Source organism: Lissotriton helveticus, chromosome 1_2 (genome assembly GCF_964261635.1).
Source record: "Lissotriton helveticus chromosome 1_2, aLisHel1.1, whole genome shotgun sequence".
In the NCBI taxonomy this organism is placed as follows: domain Eukaryota; kingdom Metazoa; phylum Chordata; class Amphibia; order Caudata; family Salamandridae; genus Lissotriton; species Lissotriton helveticus.
The window spans coordinates 348757046-348776524 of NC_136058.1; the positions used below are offsets into that span (position 1 = coordinate 348757046).

A 19479-nucleotide genomic window follows, 5' to 3' on the forward strand; every position below is an offset into this window, starting at 1 on the left:
CATGAAGGGGCACCCTTTCACGTAAAACCCAGCACCCTGATTACAGGATTGTTAATGCTTACCATAGGGGGACTGATAGGTATTTACGTGTAGTGATTTCGAGAGATATAGTGAACCCATATCTTAAGTAAGTGGTGCAAGCACCAGCTTACGTAGTCTGCTGTAGGAGGCTTGTCTTGTCAATGTGGATGGCCTCTCAGGGGTGCCATAATACATGCTTCAGCCCATGGGAGGGCTCTGGGGTACCTATGGCCTGGGTACCTGGTGTACCATATACTAGGCAGTGATAGGGGTACCCCCAGAATGCAATCTGGAGTGTACCTACAGTATATGCAAATCAATTTAAGGGAGAAAGCAGATAGCCTGGGGTCCTGAATAGCAGTGTCCCAGTCAGACTAGGCCAAAAACAGTGTGACATCAGCAAAAAGTGGAGGGAACCATAAGAAGCAGATACTACTTTCCTACAGGTAGCATATGGCTTTAGTAAGTGCTGCTCATGAAAATAAAATGCTAATATCTGGCATAGAGGTAAAGAATGGGACTTCCTTAGCATGCCATGCCACATCTACACTGCAACATAGATTTATAGTGCGTGCCAAACAAACATACATGTAGCAATAAAACATCAAACAGCAACAACCTTCAGTCAGCTTCCACAGAGTATATGGTCGCAGGTCCTGGAATCAGAAATGCACATGAGCCAGCTGCCTGTTCTTGAAGGCCATCTCATCCAACGCGCCCTTGCCTGCACCTCAGATCTAAAGGAAGTAGCTAGCAGTAAATGCTGAACTGGAAAATCCAGCACTTCTCCTCGCGGGACAGCCTGCACAAAGGAAAGGGAAAGTCCAGTTGAGTCCATTTGGCTTTGTCTGCTCTGTATTATGAAGGATTAATGATAAACAAAAGCAGAATTTTATCGGCCGCTTCATGCACGTTGGTACTTTCGCTTCTTCCAAAGTGCAACAATTCTCCTTTGCATGATAAGGCAGAGATATGATCCAGGGAACAAACATATTCTTTGGTGACGCTAAGCACAGCCGTTGATCAATACATTTATCTTTACACAAGTCACATGGTACATCCAGCCCTTTGCCCACCTCTTTGTGGGATCACTAAATTGGCTGCATGAAGGGTATAAAGTCTAAGTGTTGTGTATACACACAACCATATCTGCAGGTTCACATTCACCAGCGTGGCTTCATCATGGGCTCGTCGCTAGCGATGGTTCTTCTCCTATGGAGTCTACTGGCTTTGAACAGAGATAGGCAACGCTCCTACGCGTCCGCCGCAGACAGTCCGCGTTCAGATCTAATGCTGTGTAAGAAAACTCTGAAAGTCCCCACGTTGGAGGTACTACCCGGAGGAGGATGGGACAATCTGCGAAACCTGGACATGGGCAGAGTGATGAACATGGCCTACTCCACGTGTAAGACCACAGAAGATGACGTCTACATTATTCCTGACGATGTCTTTGTGATCCCTGAGAAGCAGACCAATCTGGAGATGAACTCAGAGATTGTACAGAGCTGGAAAGATTACACGAGCTATAACGCCTTCTCCATCAATGCTGAGGTCTCTGTCGTTTCACTCATCAATGCCAAGTTCTCGACAGACTTCCAAAGCATGAAGACCCATCAGGTCAGAGACCAATCGGTCACCACCAGGGTTCAGGTGAGAAACCGTCGCTATATCGTGAAGGCCAATCCCAACTTCGAACTGGATCCGATGTTCAAAAGCCAGTTGGTGGAGATGGCTAACCATCTAGAGAACAACCAGACGCGCATGGCCAACTACTTGGCAGAGATTCTCGTCCTCAACTACGGCACACATGTCATCACCAGCGTGGATGCAGGAGCCTGCCTCGTCCAAGAGGATCATATTCTGTCCACCTTCTTGAAAGATAACTGGTCCCACAGGAGTTCCATCACTGCTTCCGCTGGGGCCTCTTTCATGGGCCTAGTCAGTGTTGGCTTTGGGGTGAACGTCACCTCCGGTAGCTCATTCACCACTGGCTACCTGTCAAACCGGACGAGCACCAAGGTTCAGAGTATTGGAGGAGTGGCTTTTTACCCTGGTATCACTCTCAAGACATGGCAAGAGGGCATCACCAATCAGCTGGTGGCCATCGATCGGTCTGGCCTGCCCCTATCTTACTTCATCAATACCATGACTCTGCCGGACTTACCAGAGCCGACTGTGCAGAAGCTGGCCAGGACGGTCAAGGCGGCGTCCCACCGATACTACCAGGTCAACACCTACCGTGGCTGCACTGATCCCATCTCTTCAAACTTCAACTTCCACGCCATCGTTGACGATGGCTCCTGTGGGGGAATGATGAACAACTTCACCTTTGGAGGGGCCTATCAGGAGTGCCATGGGGTTACAGGACAAGATGTGAATTTTATATGCCAGGGTCTGGAGCACAAGAATCCACTCACCAGGGGGTTTTCTTGCCCTACGGGATACGTGCCGATAAGGCTCCTCACGCAGACCAAGGATCAAGGATTTAGTCACTACGAATGTCACCAAGAATGGAACTATATTTACTGGAAAGAGATTTGTGGCAATGTCTACAGGGTGTCTACATTGCGATTCGATGCCTACTGGTGCGCCTCCCAAGGGGACGCCCAACAGAACATGGGCTACATGTTTGGAGGCCTTTATAGCGCCAGTGGCGCCAACCCGTTGACCGCCGCGCAGTCCTGCCCTCCCAGCTTCTTTCCTCTGAAGCTCCTCCGGGACATGGAAGTCTGTGTCAGTGACGACTATGAGATGGGGTTCCCCTACTCTGTGCCTTTTGGGGGCTTTTTCAGTTGTGATCAAGGAAATCCACTTGCCTCATCCAAGACATCTGCATCTCTGAAAAGCTCACTGGGGCAGAAAGACCAAAATGGCCCCCCAAAAGGCTGTCCTGCTGGATTCAGCCAGCACCGAGCCCTCATCAGCGACTCATGTGTTGTTTACTACTGCGTCCAAGCCGGGCTTTTCACTGGTGGATCCTTGCCGACTGTCCACTTGCCGCCCTACTCAGAACCACCCATCCTGAGTGCGGGCACCACCAACACTGTGGTGGTCCTGACCGAGACCGGGCGCTCCTGGGTCTTGGACACCAGTACCAAGATGTGGAAATCGATCAACACGGCCGATGGCGGCAGCACCATGAGGATGGTCCATGGGACAAATGAGAAGATGTCTGGTGGGGAGGCAGCCGGGGTCACGGTGGGAGTCACCACTGCACTGGCCATCCTGATTGCGGTGGCCATCTACGGTCGCCGCAGATACAAGTCGAGGGGTTACAAGGAGGTGGAGCGACGCCGACTGGTTGACGATGCACCCAGGTATGAGGCAACTCGGCCTGAGGAGACCCCTGACCAGGCGGAGAGAGACCAGTGCGCTTGAAGCGGTGACCCTTCATCTAACTTCACATAGCAACATCTTCTATTCTGTGGATGCCCAGAGGATCCAGCTCATGTGTGACACTTTACATACTTCTGGCTTTTATGTATGCATGTATGTATATGGTATTTCTATAGCGCGAACCTAGAAAAAAAGCAGCTGCGGAGCGCTGTAGCACCGACAAATGTGCGGGATCTTCAAGGCCATATTTATATATTGATAAAAGTGGGGACTACAAGTCCCAGAATGCAACGTACTGTTGGCTAAACAAGCAGGACTGGTTGAAGATGTCACACGCATCGACTTGTAGCCTCAGAGACATCCCCTCTGGACCCCCCCCCCACCCTCCACGGTAGCTCCTTCCCCGACTCTTCCATATCTTCTGATGCGCCCCCAAAGTATGAAAACCGTCAGAACAGAGAATTGTACAAAACTTAATAGCAGCTACTCGTGCAGAAAGGTGCAATTCAGGCGACACAAACCTGGCAAGTTTTGCATTTTCTTATATAGATTGGTGCACAGATATAAAATCGTCATGTGCATCAGGACACATTTCTCCTTTTTTTATAAATGCTTTAAGTGATTTTTTCCAAAGCGTGTAATATCTTTCTTTTTATTATGCAGATAGTTGTTTTAGTGTTTGAACTATTTTGAAAAAAGATTAATGGATTAATCTGAAAATTAAACTTTTTAACAAATGCACCGGCATTACACAGTGCAGAAACTGATTTATGTAGTGAGACAAATCGCTGTGGATGTGTGTTTTTAAAGGGGCAACTTAAAAGGAAGGGGTCCTCTCGCCGCCCATCTGTGGCACTGTAAAGGCGAACTCAAGAGGCCACACTTTACTATTCTTCTAATGGAATGTCCTTCTGTTTCAGAACTTTACCATCAGCACCTGATATTGATTTGAAAAAGGTTCTCTCAAAACGGAGTGAGCTAGTTGATTTAATTGAGCAAAATCTGACTACAATTCCCAGAATGCACTACCTTGGTAAATGTAGTCGCAGGCCTGGTAGCGTGATTTTCTAGTTACGTAGAGTCATCTGGTCACCCTGCTCATGAACCTGTCACTATGTAGAGACTATCCAAAATCGTCAAATGCCACTCACGCGGACACCTCCATCTTGAGATCTGTGCCGTTCCTGCCCAATGGTTCCATTTCATGTGTCAGGTGGTAAGATTTCCGGGTTTCTTGGTCAACAGAATATTGCATTGTGGGGCTTGTAGTTCCCCACTAACATTGCATAAGATAGTTTCACACTTCCTGGAAGAAAAAAAGTATTTCGACGTTGCTAATAGCTGCCAAGTGTCCCATGCCTGTGCATGGGTAGTTAGTCCTGTCCTTTCTTAGAATTGTGGTACTTGTAGTCAGTGCTTAAAATGTATGCCAGAGCTGTGCTCCTGCCATGCTGCCAATGATAGTAACACGCCAACAACTAACCATCACACTCCAGCAAGTGTGACAATTCTATTTGAGGCCCCAAAAGTTGTAAGACTGGCGTGAGCAACAGAAATTAGTATTTTTTATATGTATATTTAATTAATAATGACCTGTTGTTGTGGTCATCTCCAGACAGCGCCACCTTGTGGAAGACTGCCACAGGCGCCGGTGTTTGGAATTAAGTCCTGGTGCCCAGCACCAGAAACCACCGGCTCATATTAAGCGCTGCTTGTAGTCCTAATTTTATACTGTCCCAGAATTCTAAAAAACAAAAAAGCCTGGGAAACTTGGCAGCTACGCTCCCTTTGGGTGATCTGATGGAAAAACAATTCCCGGCTGTGCCCCTCAGACACATCTGTTGTCCGGCATTGTGCTACTCCTCGCCCTATCTGCTCTGACGTATATTTTTACCTCAGTTGCCGGCATGTTCTTTAGGATGGTGTAAATATATAAATGAATATTTTAACCCTTTGCATGCGTCGGACGGCCTTGACTGTCCGACGTCACGGTGGGCATGTGCCCCGGCAGTCCGAACCACGCACGTGTGGAATTCACCCGCGCCGTGGGAGAATTCCAGCACCGTCGAAAGGGTTAAAGAGGCCAATAATGGAAATGGACAGAGTGCACATGAATTTTTCACAACAAGGGATCCTTTCAAAGACTGCCAGTATTGAAAAGCCATACAGACTGAAGTATTACATCACTCAGTAGAAGAGATGTCTAAAAGAGAGAGGCCAAGGAGGGTATGGGTGATAATAATACACTCTTTTTCTCCACCATGAGCTTGATTAACTCAGCACAAAGGTTGTCTCCTGCCAGGCTATGTGCTCCTGCTTGCATGTTGTCTGAAAATGTAAATGTCTGTAATTGAACTGTGCAGATATTTCTGAATAAATCAGAATTAGGACAGCACAAATGAAGCACATGTTTGGGTAATTCTTTAGTGTTGAGTGAACAAACATTTGAATATGATCAAAACAAATCAATACATCAGGTGATGACATTTCCAGATACTATTTTTTGTGCACTGTATAGTTTAACCAGTAAATCTGCATGTGTAAATGTAACGGTCATTTCAATTGAAAATGTGTTTTCTGTAATTCCAGTGTGCTACCACACCATGCATACTCCACTTTATGCCACTCCATTCTACTCTGCACCACTCCACCTCACTGCAATCTACTCTGCACCACTCCACTCTATGCCTCTTCACTGTGCTTCACTGCACTCTGCTCTGCACCACTCCACTCTACACCACTGCACTCTATGCCTCTCTACTCTACACCATTCTACACTATGCCAATGCAGTCTATACCACTCCACTCTACTCTGCACCACTCCACTCTGCGTCACTCCACTCTGCACCACTCCACTCTATGGCACTCTTCTCTGTGTCACTGCACTGTACTCTGCACCACTCCACTCTACACCACTGCACTCTATGCCTCTCTACTCTACACCATTCTACACTATGCCAATGCAGTCTATGCCACTCCACTCTACTCTGCACCACTCCACTCTGCGTCACTCCACTCTGCACCACTCCACTCTATGGCACTCTTCTCTGTGTCACTGCACTGTACTCTGCACCACTCCACTCTACACCACTGCACTCTATGCCTCTCTACTCTACACCATTCTACACTATGCCAATGCAGTCTATGCCACTCCACTCTACTCTGCACCACTCCACTCTGCGTCACTCCACTCTGCACCACTCCACTCTATGGCACTCTTCTCTGTGTCACTGCACTGTACTCTGCACCACTCCACTCTACACCACTGCACTCTATGCCTGCACTCTATGCCTCTCTACTCTACACCATTCTACACTATGCCAATGCAGTCTATGCCACTCTACTCTACTCTGCACCACTCCACTCTGCGTCACTCCACTCTGCACCACTCCACTCTATGGCACTCTTCTCTGTGTCACTGCACTGTACTCTGCACCACTCCACTCTACACCACTGCACTCTATGCCTCTCTACTCTACACCATTCTACACTATGCCAATGCAGTCTATGCCACTCCACTCTACTCTGCACCACTCCACTCTGCGTCACTCCACTCTGCACCACTCCACTCTATGGCACTCTTCTCTGTGTCACTGCACTGTACTCTGCACCACTCCACTCTACACCACTGCACTCTATGCCTCTCTACTCTACACCATTCTACACTATGCCAATGCAGTCTATGCCACTCCACTCTACTCTGCACCACTCCACTCTGCGTCACTCCACTCTGCACCACTCCACTCTATGGCACTCTTCTCTGTGTCACTGCACTGTACTCTGCACCACTCCACTCTACACCACTGCACTCTATGCCTCTCTACTCTACACCATTCTACACTATGCCAATGCAGTCTATGCCACTCCACTCTACTCTGCACCACTCCACTCTGCGTCACTCCACTCTGCACCACTCCACTCTGTGTCACTGCACTCTACTCTGCACCACTCCACTCTGCATCACTCCACTCTGCACCACTCCACTCTATGCCTCTTCACTATGCTTCACTGCACTCTGCTCTGCACCACTCCACTCTACACCACTGCACTCTATGCCTCTCTACTCTACACCATTCTACACTATGCCAATGCAGTCTATGCCACTCCACTCTACTCTGCACCACTCCACTCTGCGTCACTCCACTCTGCACCACTCCACTCTATGGCACTCTTCTCTGTGTCACTGCACTGTACTCTGCACCACTCCACTCTACACCACTGCACTCTATGCCTCTCTACTCTACACCATTCTACACTATGCCAATGCAGTCTATGCCACTCCACTCTACTCTGCACCACTCCACTCTGCGTCACTCCACTCTGCACCACTCCACTCTATGGCACTCTTCTCTGTGTCACTGCACTGTACTCTGCACCACTCCACTCTACACCACTGCACTCTATGCCTCTCTACTCTACACCATTCTACACTATGCCAATGCAGTCTATGCCACTCCACTCTACTCTGCACCACTCCACTCTGCGTCACTCCACTCTGCACCACTCCACTCTATGGCACTCTTCTCTGTGTCACTGCACTGTACTCTGCACCACTCCACTCTACACCACTGCACTCTATGCCTCTCTACTCTACACCATTCTACACTATGCCAATGCAGTCTATGCCACTCCACTCTACTCTGCACCACTCCACTCTGCGTCACTCCACTCTGCACCACTCCACTCTGTGTCACTGCACTCTACTCTGCACCACTCCACTCTGCATCACTCCACTCTGCACCACTCCACTCTGCACCACTCCACTCTGCACCACTCCACTCTGTGTCACTCCACTCTGCATCACTCCACTCTGCACCACTCCACTCTATGGCACTCCACTCTGTGTCACTGCACTGTACTCTGCACCACTCCACTCTACACCACTGCACTCTATGCCTCTCTACTCTACACCATTCTACACTATGCCAATGCAGTCTATGCCACTCCACTATACTCTGCACCACTCCACTCTGTGTCACTCCACTCTGCACCACTCCACTCTATGCCACTCCACTCTATGCCACTCCACTCTGTGTCACTGCACTGTACTCTGCACCACTCCACTCTACACCACTGCACTCTATGCCTCTCTACTCTACACCATTCTACACTATGCCAATGCAGTCTATGGCCACTCTACTCTACTCTGCACCACTCCACTCTGCGTCACTCCACTCTGCACCACTCCACTCTGTGTCACTGCACTCTACTCTGCACCACTCCACTCTGCATCACTCCACTCTGCACCACTCCACTCTGTGTCACTGCACTCTACTCTGCACCACTCCACTCTGCACCACTCCACTCTGCACCACTCCACTCTGCATCACTCCGCTCTGCACCACTCCACTCTATGGCACTCTTCTCTGTGTCACTGCACTGTACTCTGCACCACTCCACTCTACACCACTGCACTCTATGCCTCTCTACTCTACACCATTCTACACTATGCCAATGCAGTCTATGCCACTCCACTCTACTCTGCACCACTCCACTCTGCGTCACTCCACTCTGCACCACTCCACTCTGTGTCACTGCACTCTACTCTGCACCACTCCACTCTGCGTTACTCCACTCTGCACCACTCCACTCTGCACCACTCCACTCTGCGTCACTCCACTCTGCACCACTCCACTCTGCACCACTCCACTCTGTGTCACTCCACTCTGCACCACTCCACTCTATGCCACTCCACTCTATGCCACTCCACTCTGTGTCACTGCACTGTACTCTGCACCACTCCACTCTACACCACTGCACTCTATGCCTCTCTACTCTACACCATTCTACAGTATGCCAACGCAGTCTATGGCCACTCTACTCTACTCTGCACCACTCCACTCTGCGTCACTCCACTCTGCACCACTCCACTCTGTGTCACTGCACTCTACTCTGCACCACTCCACTCTGCATCACTCCACTCTGCACCACTCCACTCTGTGTCACTGCACTCTACTCTGCACCACTCCACTCTGCATCACTCCACTCTGCACCACTCCACTCTATGGCACTCCACTCTGTGTCACTGCACTGTACTCTGCACCACTCCACTCTACACCACTGCACTCTATGCCTCTCTACTCTACACCATTCTACACTATGCCAATGCAGTCTATGCCACTCCACTATACTCTGCACCACTCCACTCTGTGTCACTCCACTCTGCACCACTCCACTCTGCATCACTCCACTCTGCACCACTCCACTCTGTGTCACTCCACTCTGCATCACTCCACTCTGCACCACTCCACTCTGTGTCACTCCACTCTGCATCACTCCACTCTATGCCACTCCACTCTATGCCACTCCACTCTGTGTCACTGCACTGTACTCTGCACCACTCCACTCTACACCACTGCACTCTATGCCTCTCTACTCTACACCATTCTACACTATGCCAATGCAGTCTATACCACTCCACTCTACTCTGCACCACTCCACTCTGCGTCACTCCACTCTGCACCACTCCACTCTGCACCACTCCACTCTCTGACACTCCACTCTGTGTCACTGCACTGTACTCTGCACCACTCCACTCTACACCACTGCACTCTATGCCTCTCTACTCTACACCATTCTACACTATGCCAATGCAGTCTATGCCACTCCACTCTACTCTGCACCACTCCACTCTGCGTCACTCCACTCTGCACCACTCCACTCTGTGTCACTGCACTCTACTCTGCACCACTCCACTCTGCATCACTCCACTCTGCACCACTCCACTCTGCACCACTCCACTCTGCACCACTCCACTCTGCACCACTCCACTCTGCATCACTCCACTCTGCACCACTCCACTCTATGGCACTCCACTCTGTGTCACTGCACTGTACTCTGCACCACTCCACTCTACACCACTGCACTCTATGCCTCTCTACTCTACACCATTCTACACTATGCCAGCGCAGTCTATGGCCACTCTACTCGACTCTGCACCACTCCACTCTGCGTCACTCCACTCTGCACCACTCCACTCTGTGTCACTGCACTCTACTCTGCACCACTCCACTCTGCATCACTCCACTCTGTGTCACTGCACTCTACTCTGCACCACTCCACTCTGCATCACTCCACTCTGCACCACTCCACTCTATGCCACTCCACTCTATGCCACTCCACTCTGTGTCACTGCACTCTACTCTGCACCATTCCACTCTACACCACTGCACTCTATGCCTCTCTACTCTACACCATTCTACACTATGCCAATGCAGTCAATGCCATTCCACTCTACCCTGCACCACTCCACTCTGCGTCACTCCACTCTGCGTCACTCCACTCTGCACCACTCCACTCTGTGTCACTGCACTCTACTCTGCACCACTCCACTCTGCATCACTCCACTCTGCACCACTCCACTCTATGCCACTCCACTCCGTGTCACTGCACTCTACTCTGCACCATTCCACTCTACACCACTGCACTCTATGCCTCTCTACTCTACACCATTCTACACTATGCCAGCGCAGTCTATGGCCACTCTACTCTACTCTGCACTATTTCTTTTAAGACTTTTTATTTACTCGCCCCTCACTCATCAATACATTAAACAGATGGTAGCGGTTACAGAGACATTCACATTATATTGTCGCCATATATTCAGTGCACAATGTTACATCACAAAATGGTGGATCCTATACAGTTATCACTTGCAATAATCAATGGTCATGGTCTTTATCATTCGCAGTACAGAGGGTCATTGAAGGGTCTTGCCCCCTCCTACTCACAGTCGTCCTCACCCTGGGTCTAATGCATGGTATGCTTGCCATGGGCCCCATTTATTCCTTCATTTTTTAATACACCCCCTGCTGCAATATATTGTTTCTGCACCACTGCACTCTTCAACACTGCACTCTACACCACTGCACTCTACACCACTCCAATCTAGACCATTCTATTCTACTCTGTACCACTCCACTCTTCACCACTGCACTCTCCACCACTGCACTCTCCACCACTCCGATCTAGACCATTCCATTCTACTCTGTACCACTCCACTCTTCACCACTTCACTCTCCACCACTGCACTCTACACCACTCTGTTAGAACTGGGGGTCTCTAGTTGGCAGAGGTAAGTACCTTAGACCAAGTAGGGACCCTTGCTTCTAGTCAGGGTGAAGGAATAACCCTCTGAGATAACCCCTGCTCACCCTCTAGGTAGCATGGCGCGAGCAGTCTAGGCTAACCAGAGGCAATGTGGATAACATTTGCACTTAACACAACAATAATCCCCAATCCACCACAAACTGAGACCACACAGGTAAGTATATTTTATAAAAATATATATCTTTATCTAGTTTCAGCAAGGTAAATCAAACAGTTGCACGATAATCACTTCTTTAGAAAGATGTATCACTTAATCTTAATGGTTGCACTTAATCTTTATGGTTGTATTTAATTTCAGGAAGTTCTTAGGTAAAAGATCAGTCTCAAGTCTCTTAAAATCAGTAGTAAAGAAATAAGCACTACTGCTTTATTCCAGGCAAAAATGTGCTCTCAAAAACGAGCACTCCAAACCCTGCCCACGAGTAGTCTTACTTTTAGGCCTCCTCTCCCGCCCGCTCTCGACAATCCAACGAGCGGCGGGGGAGGTGGTGCAGCTCACCTTGTGGGGGGACGGCAGGCCAGGGGATCCCTCGGCGGGGTCATGTCACTTCTTCCCGGGTCCGGCGGTGATCAGGCGGCACTCGAAGGGGTCCCGATGACGGGGACCAATCCGGTCGCGGCACAGGGGGCGAGCCTCCAGCAGCACCCGGGAGTCAGCCAATGGCAGTGCGGCTCCCGGGACAGGCAAACAATGACGCTCCGCTCCTTCGGCCAATCACGCACGACAACGCTGATGACGCTGCGCCGCACGGGCCAATCCCGTCGCGGTGTTAGTGAGGGGGCTCGGCTCCCTCAGCCAATGGGAGCGCGGCGGCTTCGTTCTTCGTCGCTTCAGCTCCCCCAACGATCGGCAATCTTCTGGGGGTACTCCTGGCCCTGGGCCGCGATGGTGATTTGGCGGCAAAGGGTTTTTGAGGGCGCGGGTCACGAATAGACCCCCCTCTCGGCCTCACAACCCCTTGGGAGCGGATTTCACGAGGGGAGGCACCACAAGCCTCCGACCCTCGCTGGGAATGTGCCGATGAGCACACCGATCCCCTCCTCACGCTCCCCAGTCGAGTACCACACGTCCCAGGTCACCACAGCACGATCTTGCAGCTGCTTTTGGCAAAGCTTTAGGAACCTCTAACCCTGGGTTCCCAACAGGAGGCCAGCTCTTCTCAGGCCCTTGGAGATTCAAGTTGTAGACACAGCACACAGCAAAGTCTTGGCAGTTTCAAGCAGGCAGGGTCACAGCACACAGCAAAGTCCCTTTCTCCTCCTCAGCTTCCAGTTAGACAGCAGAACAGGTCAGCCCTTAGAGCACACAGCAAGGCAGTCTTCCTTTAGTTCTCCAGCCGTCCTTCTTCCAGCGGAGGTTCCTCCTTGATTGCAGAATTTCAGAATCTAAACTTCTGCAGTCAGGGGTCCTTTCCTTATACCCCTCAAAGTCTTTGAAGTCCTTTGAAGTCTTTGTGCAAGCGGCCCTGACTCCAGTCTAAACCAGTTCTGGGGGTTGCTGAAGCACTGAGGTGTTTCTGTTTTTCTTCTCCCTGTCAGCTTCAGGGTCAGAGGTGTCAGTTGGCCGACAGGAGAGGGAGCCAGCAGGGTGGGCAGGCAGGCACAGCCCGGCACTACCAGGCGCTTCTTCTTCCCACCTCCCTAGCAGTAGATGCGGCCTTTCACCCACGGGCTGACTCCTACCCCCTCCTCCGGGGCCTCTGCAGCCCTCTGTCACACCCAGATCAGACAGGCATTCCACAAACCCAGGCACACAGAAAGGTTTAGACAAGAGAACAGCCACTTTCTAAAAGTGCTATTCTCCAACACAGGATTTAAAAACACCCTTCACTAAAAGATGTGTTATTAAATTCTGAGTTCAGGGATATCTTTCACTTATGTCCCATCTTGTTCCTATGGGAAGATAGGCTGGTATCACATGGGGCCAGCCTCCTCCATGTTACTCTATGGAGCAAGATAGCCTTACAGCAGTGAGCACACCAAATGGCTGCTGCCCACTACCAGAGCATGTGACCTGCACTAGTACATGCTCTACCTTATCCATACACTGCACCCTGTCCAGGGGGGTACCTTGAGCCTTCCATAGGGGTGACTGATGTGCACAGACAGGGAAGGGTTAGGCCCAGCCAGTGGAGACACTGGCCAGGGGGACAGGCAGTCGCTGACTGCACACAGGCCCTGCGCTGGCAGGCCTGAGGCACCTTTTTAGGGCTACTCATGTGGGTGGCGCAATCTGCGCTGCAGGCCCACTAGTAGCATCTGTCATCACCAGCCCTGGCACACACAGTGCACTTTACTAGGGACTCCATGGTGATACAAATATGCCAATCAGGTATATTCAATCAATGTGGCAATTTACAGAGGGAGCACTTACACTCTGGCACTGATCAGCAGTGGCAGAGTATCCAAAGCATCTAAACCAGCAAAAACGAAATCCAGCACAGCATCAAAAACACATGAGTCAGAGGCAAAAAGATGGGGGAAGAACCACGCCAAAGGTGTCAGGTCTAACACGTGTCCCCTCCAGCTGAAAGTGGGGAGAACTACCCAACCTCTTGGGAGTCCTCATCACTAAGGCGGAAGAATCTGGACAGACCGTCAGCATTGGCGTGTTCTGTACCAGGGCGGTGCTCCACCGTAAAGTCCATCCCCTATAGGGAAATGGACCACCTCAACAATTTTGGATTCTCACCCCTCATCTGCATTAACCATCTGAGGGGCCTGTGGTCGGTCTGAACATGGAAGCGAGTCCCAAACAGGTCCCAAACAGGTAGGGCCTCAGCTTCTTCAGAGCCCAGACCACAGCGAAAGCTTCTCTTTCAATGGCACTCCATTTCTGTTCCCTGGGGATTAGCCTCCGGCTAATGAAAGCCACTGGTTGATCTCCGCCCTCATCATTAATCTGTGAGAGTACTGCTCCCACGCCTTGCTCTGAAGCGTCAGTTTGCACAATGAACTCACTGGAAAAGTCAGGTGCCTTAAGCACCGGTGCTGCTGCACATGGCAGTTTTGAGGGTGTCAAAAGCAGTTTGACAGGCCTCAGTCCAATTCACTTTCCTGGGCTGATTTCTAGATGTCAGCTCTGTCAAAAGGGCTACAATGGTGCCATAACCTTTGACAAACCGTCTGTAATACCCGGTGAGACCTAAAAAGGCTCTCACCTCCGTCTGGGTCTTGGGGGGCTCCCAAGCCAGAATGGTATCAATCTTTGCCTGTAGGGGCGCCACCTGGCCGCTCCCCACCTGGTGTCCCAAGTACACCACCGATCCCTGCCCTATCTGGCATTTACTGGCCTTGATAGTGAGGCCTGCCTTCTGCAGTGCCTTCAACACTTCAGTGAGGTGTTGCGGGTGTTCCTCCCAAGTGGAGCTGAACACAGCAATGTCATCCAGGTAGGCTGCGCTGAATTGCTCCAGCCCTGCCAGGACCTGGTTGACCAATCTCTGAAATCTGGCTGGGGCATTTTTCAACCCAAAGGGCATGACACGGAACTGGAAGTGCCCCTCTGGCGTTGAAAATGCTGACCTCTCCTTTGCCCCCTCGGTTAAGGCAATCTGCCAGTACCCTTAAGTCAAATCAAAAGTGCTCAGGTACTGGGCGGCTCCCAACCGATCCACCAGCTCATCAGCTCTGGGGATGGGGTGCGCGTCAGTCTTGGTGACCGCATTGAGCCCACGGTAGTCCACGCAGAACCGAAGTTCTGGGGTGCCACCGGGGGTAGCAGCTTTCTTAGGCACTAAGACCACTGGGCTAGCCCAGGGGCTGCTGGAGGGCTCAATAACCCCTAGCGCCAACATCTTGGAAACTTCTTCCTTGATGCTAGCTCTGACCTTGTCAGCCACTCTGTAAAACTTCTGTTTCACAGGCAGACTGTCTCCAGTGTCCACATCGTGGACGCACCACTTGGTGACACCTGGGGTCAGGGAGAACAGGGGGGCGAACTGACCCAAGACTTGGCGACAGTCCTCCTGCTGCTCTGGAGTCAGGGTGGGGGAGAGGACCACACCATCCACTGACCCATCTTGCTCCTTGACTGCCAGGAGGTCAGGGAGAGGATCACTATCCTCCTCCCCTCCAGCATCTGTAGCCATGAGCATAGTCACTTCAGTCCTCTCAAAGTGGGGCTTGAGGCGGTTCACATGTAGCACTCTCAGGGGCTGCCTGGGAGTCTTCAGGTTAACCAAATAGGTAACCTCGCTCTTGCGCTCCACCACCTCATATGGCCCAGACCACTTGTCACGGAGCGCACAAGGCTCCACTGGCGCCATCACCCACACTTTCTGACCAGGGTGGAACTCAACCAGAGAAGTGTTCTGGTCATACCACCTCTTCATTTCCTCCTGGCTAGCCTCCAAGTTCTCTTGAGCGAGCTTCCTGAAGCGCTTGGTCTGGTTGCGAATAGCCAGCACATAGCTGAACACATCCTGAGGGGTTTTTCCACGGGATTTCTCCCACCCCTCCTTCACCAGAGTAAGAGGCCCTCTGACAGGGTGGCCATACAGCAACTCAAAGGGACTGAACCCTAGGGATTTCTGAGGCACCTCCCTGTAGGCAAACAACAGGCATGGTAACAAGACGTCCCATTTCCGCCTCATGGGCTCTTCCAGGCCCATAATCATGCCCTTCAATGTGCGGTTGAATCTCTCAACCAGCCCATTTCCTTGAGGGTGGTAAGGAGTGGTGAATTTGTATGTCACCCCACACTCACTCCACAGGGACTTCATATACCTAGAAATGAAGTTTGTCCCTCTGTCTGAGACCACCTCCCTGGGATATCCGACACGGGAAAAGATCCCCATCAGGGCACGGCCCACCACTGGGGCTGTGACTGTCCTGAGCTGGATGGCTTCCGGGTACCGAGTGGCATGGTCCACCAAGACCAGGATAAACCTGTTGCCTAAGGCTGTCTTGGGGTCCAGGGGCCCCACGATATCAATGTCCACCCGCTCAAAAGGGGTGCTCACCACGGGAAAGGGTTGGAGGGGTGCCACGCGCTTCCCTCCGCTCTTGCCACTGGCCTGACAAGTCTGGCAAGATTTACAAAAGGCGGAGACGTGCTTCTTCATTTGGGGCCAGTAGAAATGGGTGACAAGCCTGTGATAGGTCTTGTCTTGACCCAGATGTCCTGCGAGAGGCACGTCATGAGCCAGACCCAGTAGGAAGTTCCTGAAGCGCTCCGGTACTACCAGCACACGGGCTGCACCGGGCTGGGCGAACTTAGGCTCACTATAAAGTAAGTCATCCTCCCAGTAGATCAAATGCTCCTTGGACCCCAGGCCTGCGGTCTGGTCTGCAGCCTGCTGCCGCACACCAATGAGAGAAGGGCACTCCTTCTGAGCCTGGCAGAATTCCTTCCTGGAGGGACCACCCTCTTGCTGCCACTGGGACAGCTCAGGCAATTTCCCCAGTTCGGCCACCTGCTCCCCTGTAGGTTCCAGGGCATCCCCCTCTGGGTCTGCCTCCTCCTGGACCGTGGGAACAGTGGGGGCCGGTTTTCCGCGCCCTCTACCCCTTCTTCTCTTGGCAGGTTCCTGGGCCATTGTTCCAGGCTCCAGTTCTGCTAGACCGCCCTCTCTGGCTGTCATTGCACGGGTGGACACACAGATCCACGCAGGCAAACCCAACATCTCCAAGTGAGTCCTGTGCTCCACCTCCTTCCATGGGGAGCTCTCCAGGTCATTACCTAATAGACAATCTACAGGCAAGGCATCACTTACAACAATCTCCAAAATACCGGAGACTCCTCCCCATTCAAATGGAACTTTTGCCAACTTGCAGTAGCGCACTGAACTGTCAGCTGCCACCACAGGTCGGAGTACCTTGGGAACAATTTGCTCTTCAGACACCCACCGACACCTGACAGATGTCACGCTGGCCCCTGTGTCTCTGAGAGCCTCCACCTCCTGTCCATTGATGGTCACCTTCTGCCCGTATTTCTTAGTGTTTTGGGGCAGCAAGGTTTCCTGGGCCATCTCTTGGTCTCCTAGAGAGACAAGGGTCATCAATGCTAACCCCTTCTCCCCACTAGAAATCAAATCCCCTCCCAAAGCTACACTGGCTAACGCCGGAGCTGGAGCTGGAGCACCAGTGGGTGCTGATTTCTTCTTTGGACAGTTGGGAGCAATGTGCCCCACCTCCCTACATGAATAGCAAGTAAGTGGGGTATTTTTGTCCTGTGTGCCCTTATGGGGCCAGGACTTCTTAGGCTTGGGGGGTTGAAACACCTTCTCCTGGGAACCATTTTGGGGCCCTTTAGAAGACTCCTTTTGATTACCCTTGTCCCCCCCACTCTTCTGCGGGGGACCCTGTCCACCTTTGGCTGGGGTACTTACCACCCCCTTGTGGACCCTGGTGCTAGTCCAGCGGTCTGCCTCTTTAGCAAGCTCACTGGGGTCAGTTAACTTGCTATCCAAAAGATGCTGGCGCAGCTCTGGAACACATAAACTACTTAAGTACTCCCAACTAATCAAGTGACACAACCCCACATAATCAGTAACTTTGCTGCCCTTTATCCAACCTTCCAGTGCACGCGTGTACATACTCACACACTCCGCCCAAGTACTTGAATCAAGCTTCTTGAAGTTCCTAAACTTCTGGCGGTACTGTTCTGCAGTGAGCCCATACCTGAGGCACAAAGCCTCCTTCACCGCGGGGTAGGCTAAAGCATCTGCTGCTTCTAAGGGTGCCAAAACATCCCTCCCAGAGGCCTCAGAATGCTTCCACAATCCTGCCCCCCAATTCTTCTCAGGCACTTCATTCATCCTTAAGGCAAGTTCATACGCTCTGAACCACGCATAAATATCCTCACCCCTCTGATAATTCTGTACCAGATCCTTTGGTATGTATACCTTACCCGCCTGTACTGGTTGTGCGCTGCCACCATTAGAACTGGACTCCACCTTTTTAAATTTAATGTCCAGCTCCTTCATGCTCAACTCATGGGCCAATTGGAGCTTCTTCTCCTCCAAAGCAAGAGTATGTCTTCTCTCCTGCGCCTCTCTCTCCTGCGCCTCTTTCTCAGCTTCAAGGCGCAGTCTCTTCTCATCTGCTTGCGCTCTGAGCTTGAAAAGCTCAATCTCATGGGCCCTAGCTCTCTGATTCTCCTCCACTTCCTCTGGAGAAATAATCCTACCGGAGTGGTTGCTGCCGGTCCTAGACGCTGGCTTCCCACTGGCAATTCACTGGACACAAACGCATTCTCCTGTGTGCCTCCCTCTCCAGTAGTAGCTTCTGGATCACCATGTTTGTCCTCCCACCAGGCCCTCAGAGCTTTCCTAAGCTCTTCCTTGTTTGCGCTGCCCCTTACTGGGCATTCAAGCCGTTTGCAGAATTTTCTCAGTTGCTCCTTGTTATAGATGAACAACTCCTGGATTTCAAATTCCACTTCCACTTCTCCATTCACGCTTGGCGTTTTCTGAGACATGATGCTTCCTAACCTTTTCAACTAAAAGGTTTCACCAAAAAGAAAAAAAAATCTTGCGCAACCTGTGCTGCTAAACTAGACTAGTGATGTACAAGAAATCACTGCCGGTCAAGTGCAATTATTAGTTCAAAATCCGCACCGCTGTCCAACAAATGTTAGAACTGGGGGTCTCTAGTTGGCAGAGGTAAGTACCTTAGACCAAGTAGGGACCCTTGCTTCTAGTCAGGGTGAAGGAATAACCCTCTGAGATAACCCCTGCTCACCCTCTAGGTAGCATGGCGCGAGCAGTCTAGGCTAACCAGAGGCAATGTGGATAACATTTGCACGTAACACAACAATAATCCCCAATCCACCACAAACTGAGACCACACAGGTAAGTATATTTTATAAAAATATATATCTTTATCTAGTTTCAGCAAGGTAAATTAAACAGTTGCACGATAATCACTTCTTTAGAAAGATGTATCACTTAATCTTAATGGTTGCACTTAATCTTTATGGTTGTATTTAATTTCAGGAAGTTCTTAGGTAAAAGATCAGTCTCAAGTCTCTTAAAATCGGTAGTAAAGAAATAAGCACTACTGCTTTAT

At 50.9% G+C, this 19479-nt stretch overlaps 1 protein-coding gene across 1 annotated transcript; it reads left to right on the forward strand.

Annotated features, from left to right (window-relative positions):
* Nucleotides 1–1156: 1156 nt before the first annotated feature.
* LOC144803943 (macrophage-expressed gene 1 protein-like) lies at nt 1157–5756 on the forward strand. The gene has a single exon (XM_078671886.1). It carries the CDS (start codon nt 1204–1206, stop codon nt 3397–3399), a length of 2196 nt encoding a protein of 731 aa, XP_078528012.1. The 5' UTR covers nt 1157–1203; the 3' UTR covers nt 3400–5756.
* Nucleotides 5757–19479: the final 13723 nt, after the last annotated feature.

Coding starts and splice junctions, on each gene's coding strand:
- LOC144803943 (XM_078671886.1), top strand. CDS start 1,204: ATGGGCTCGTCGCTAGCGATGGTTCTTCTCCTATGGAGTCTACTGGCT.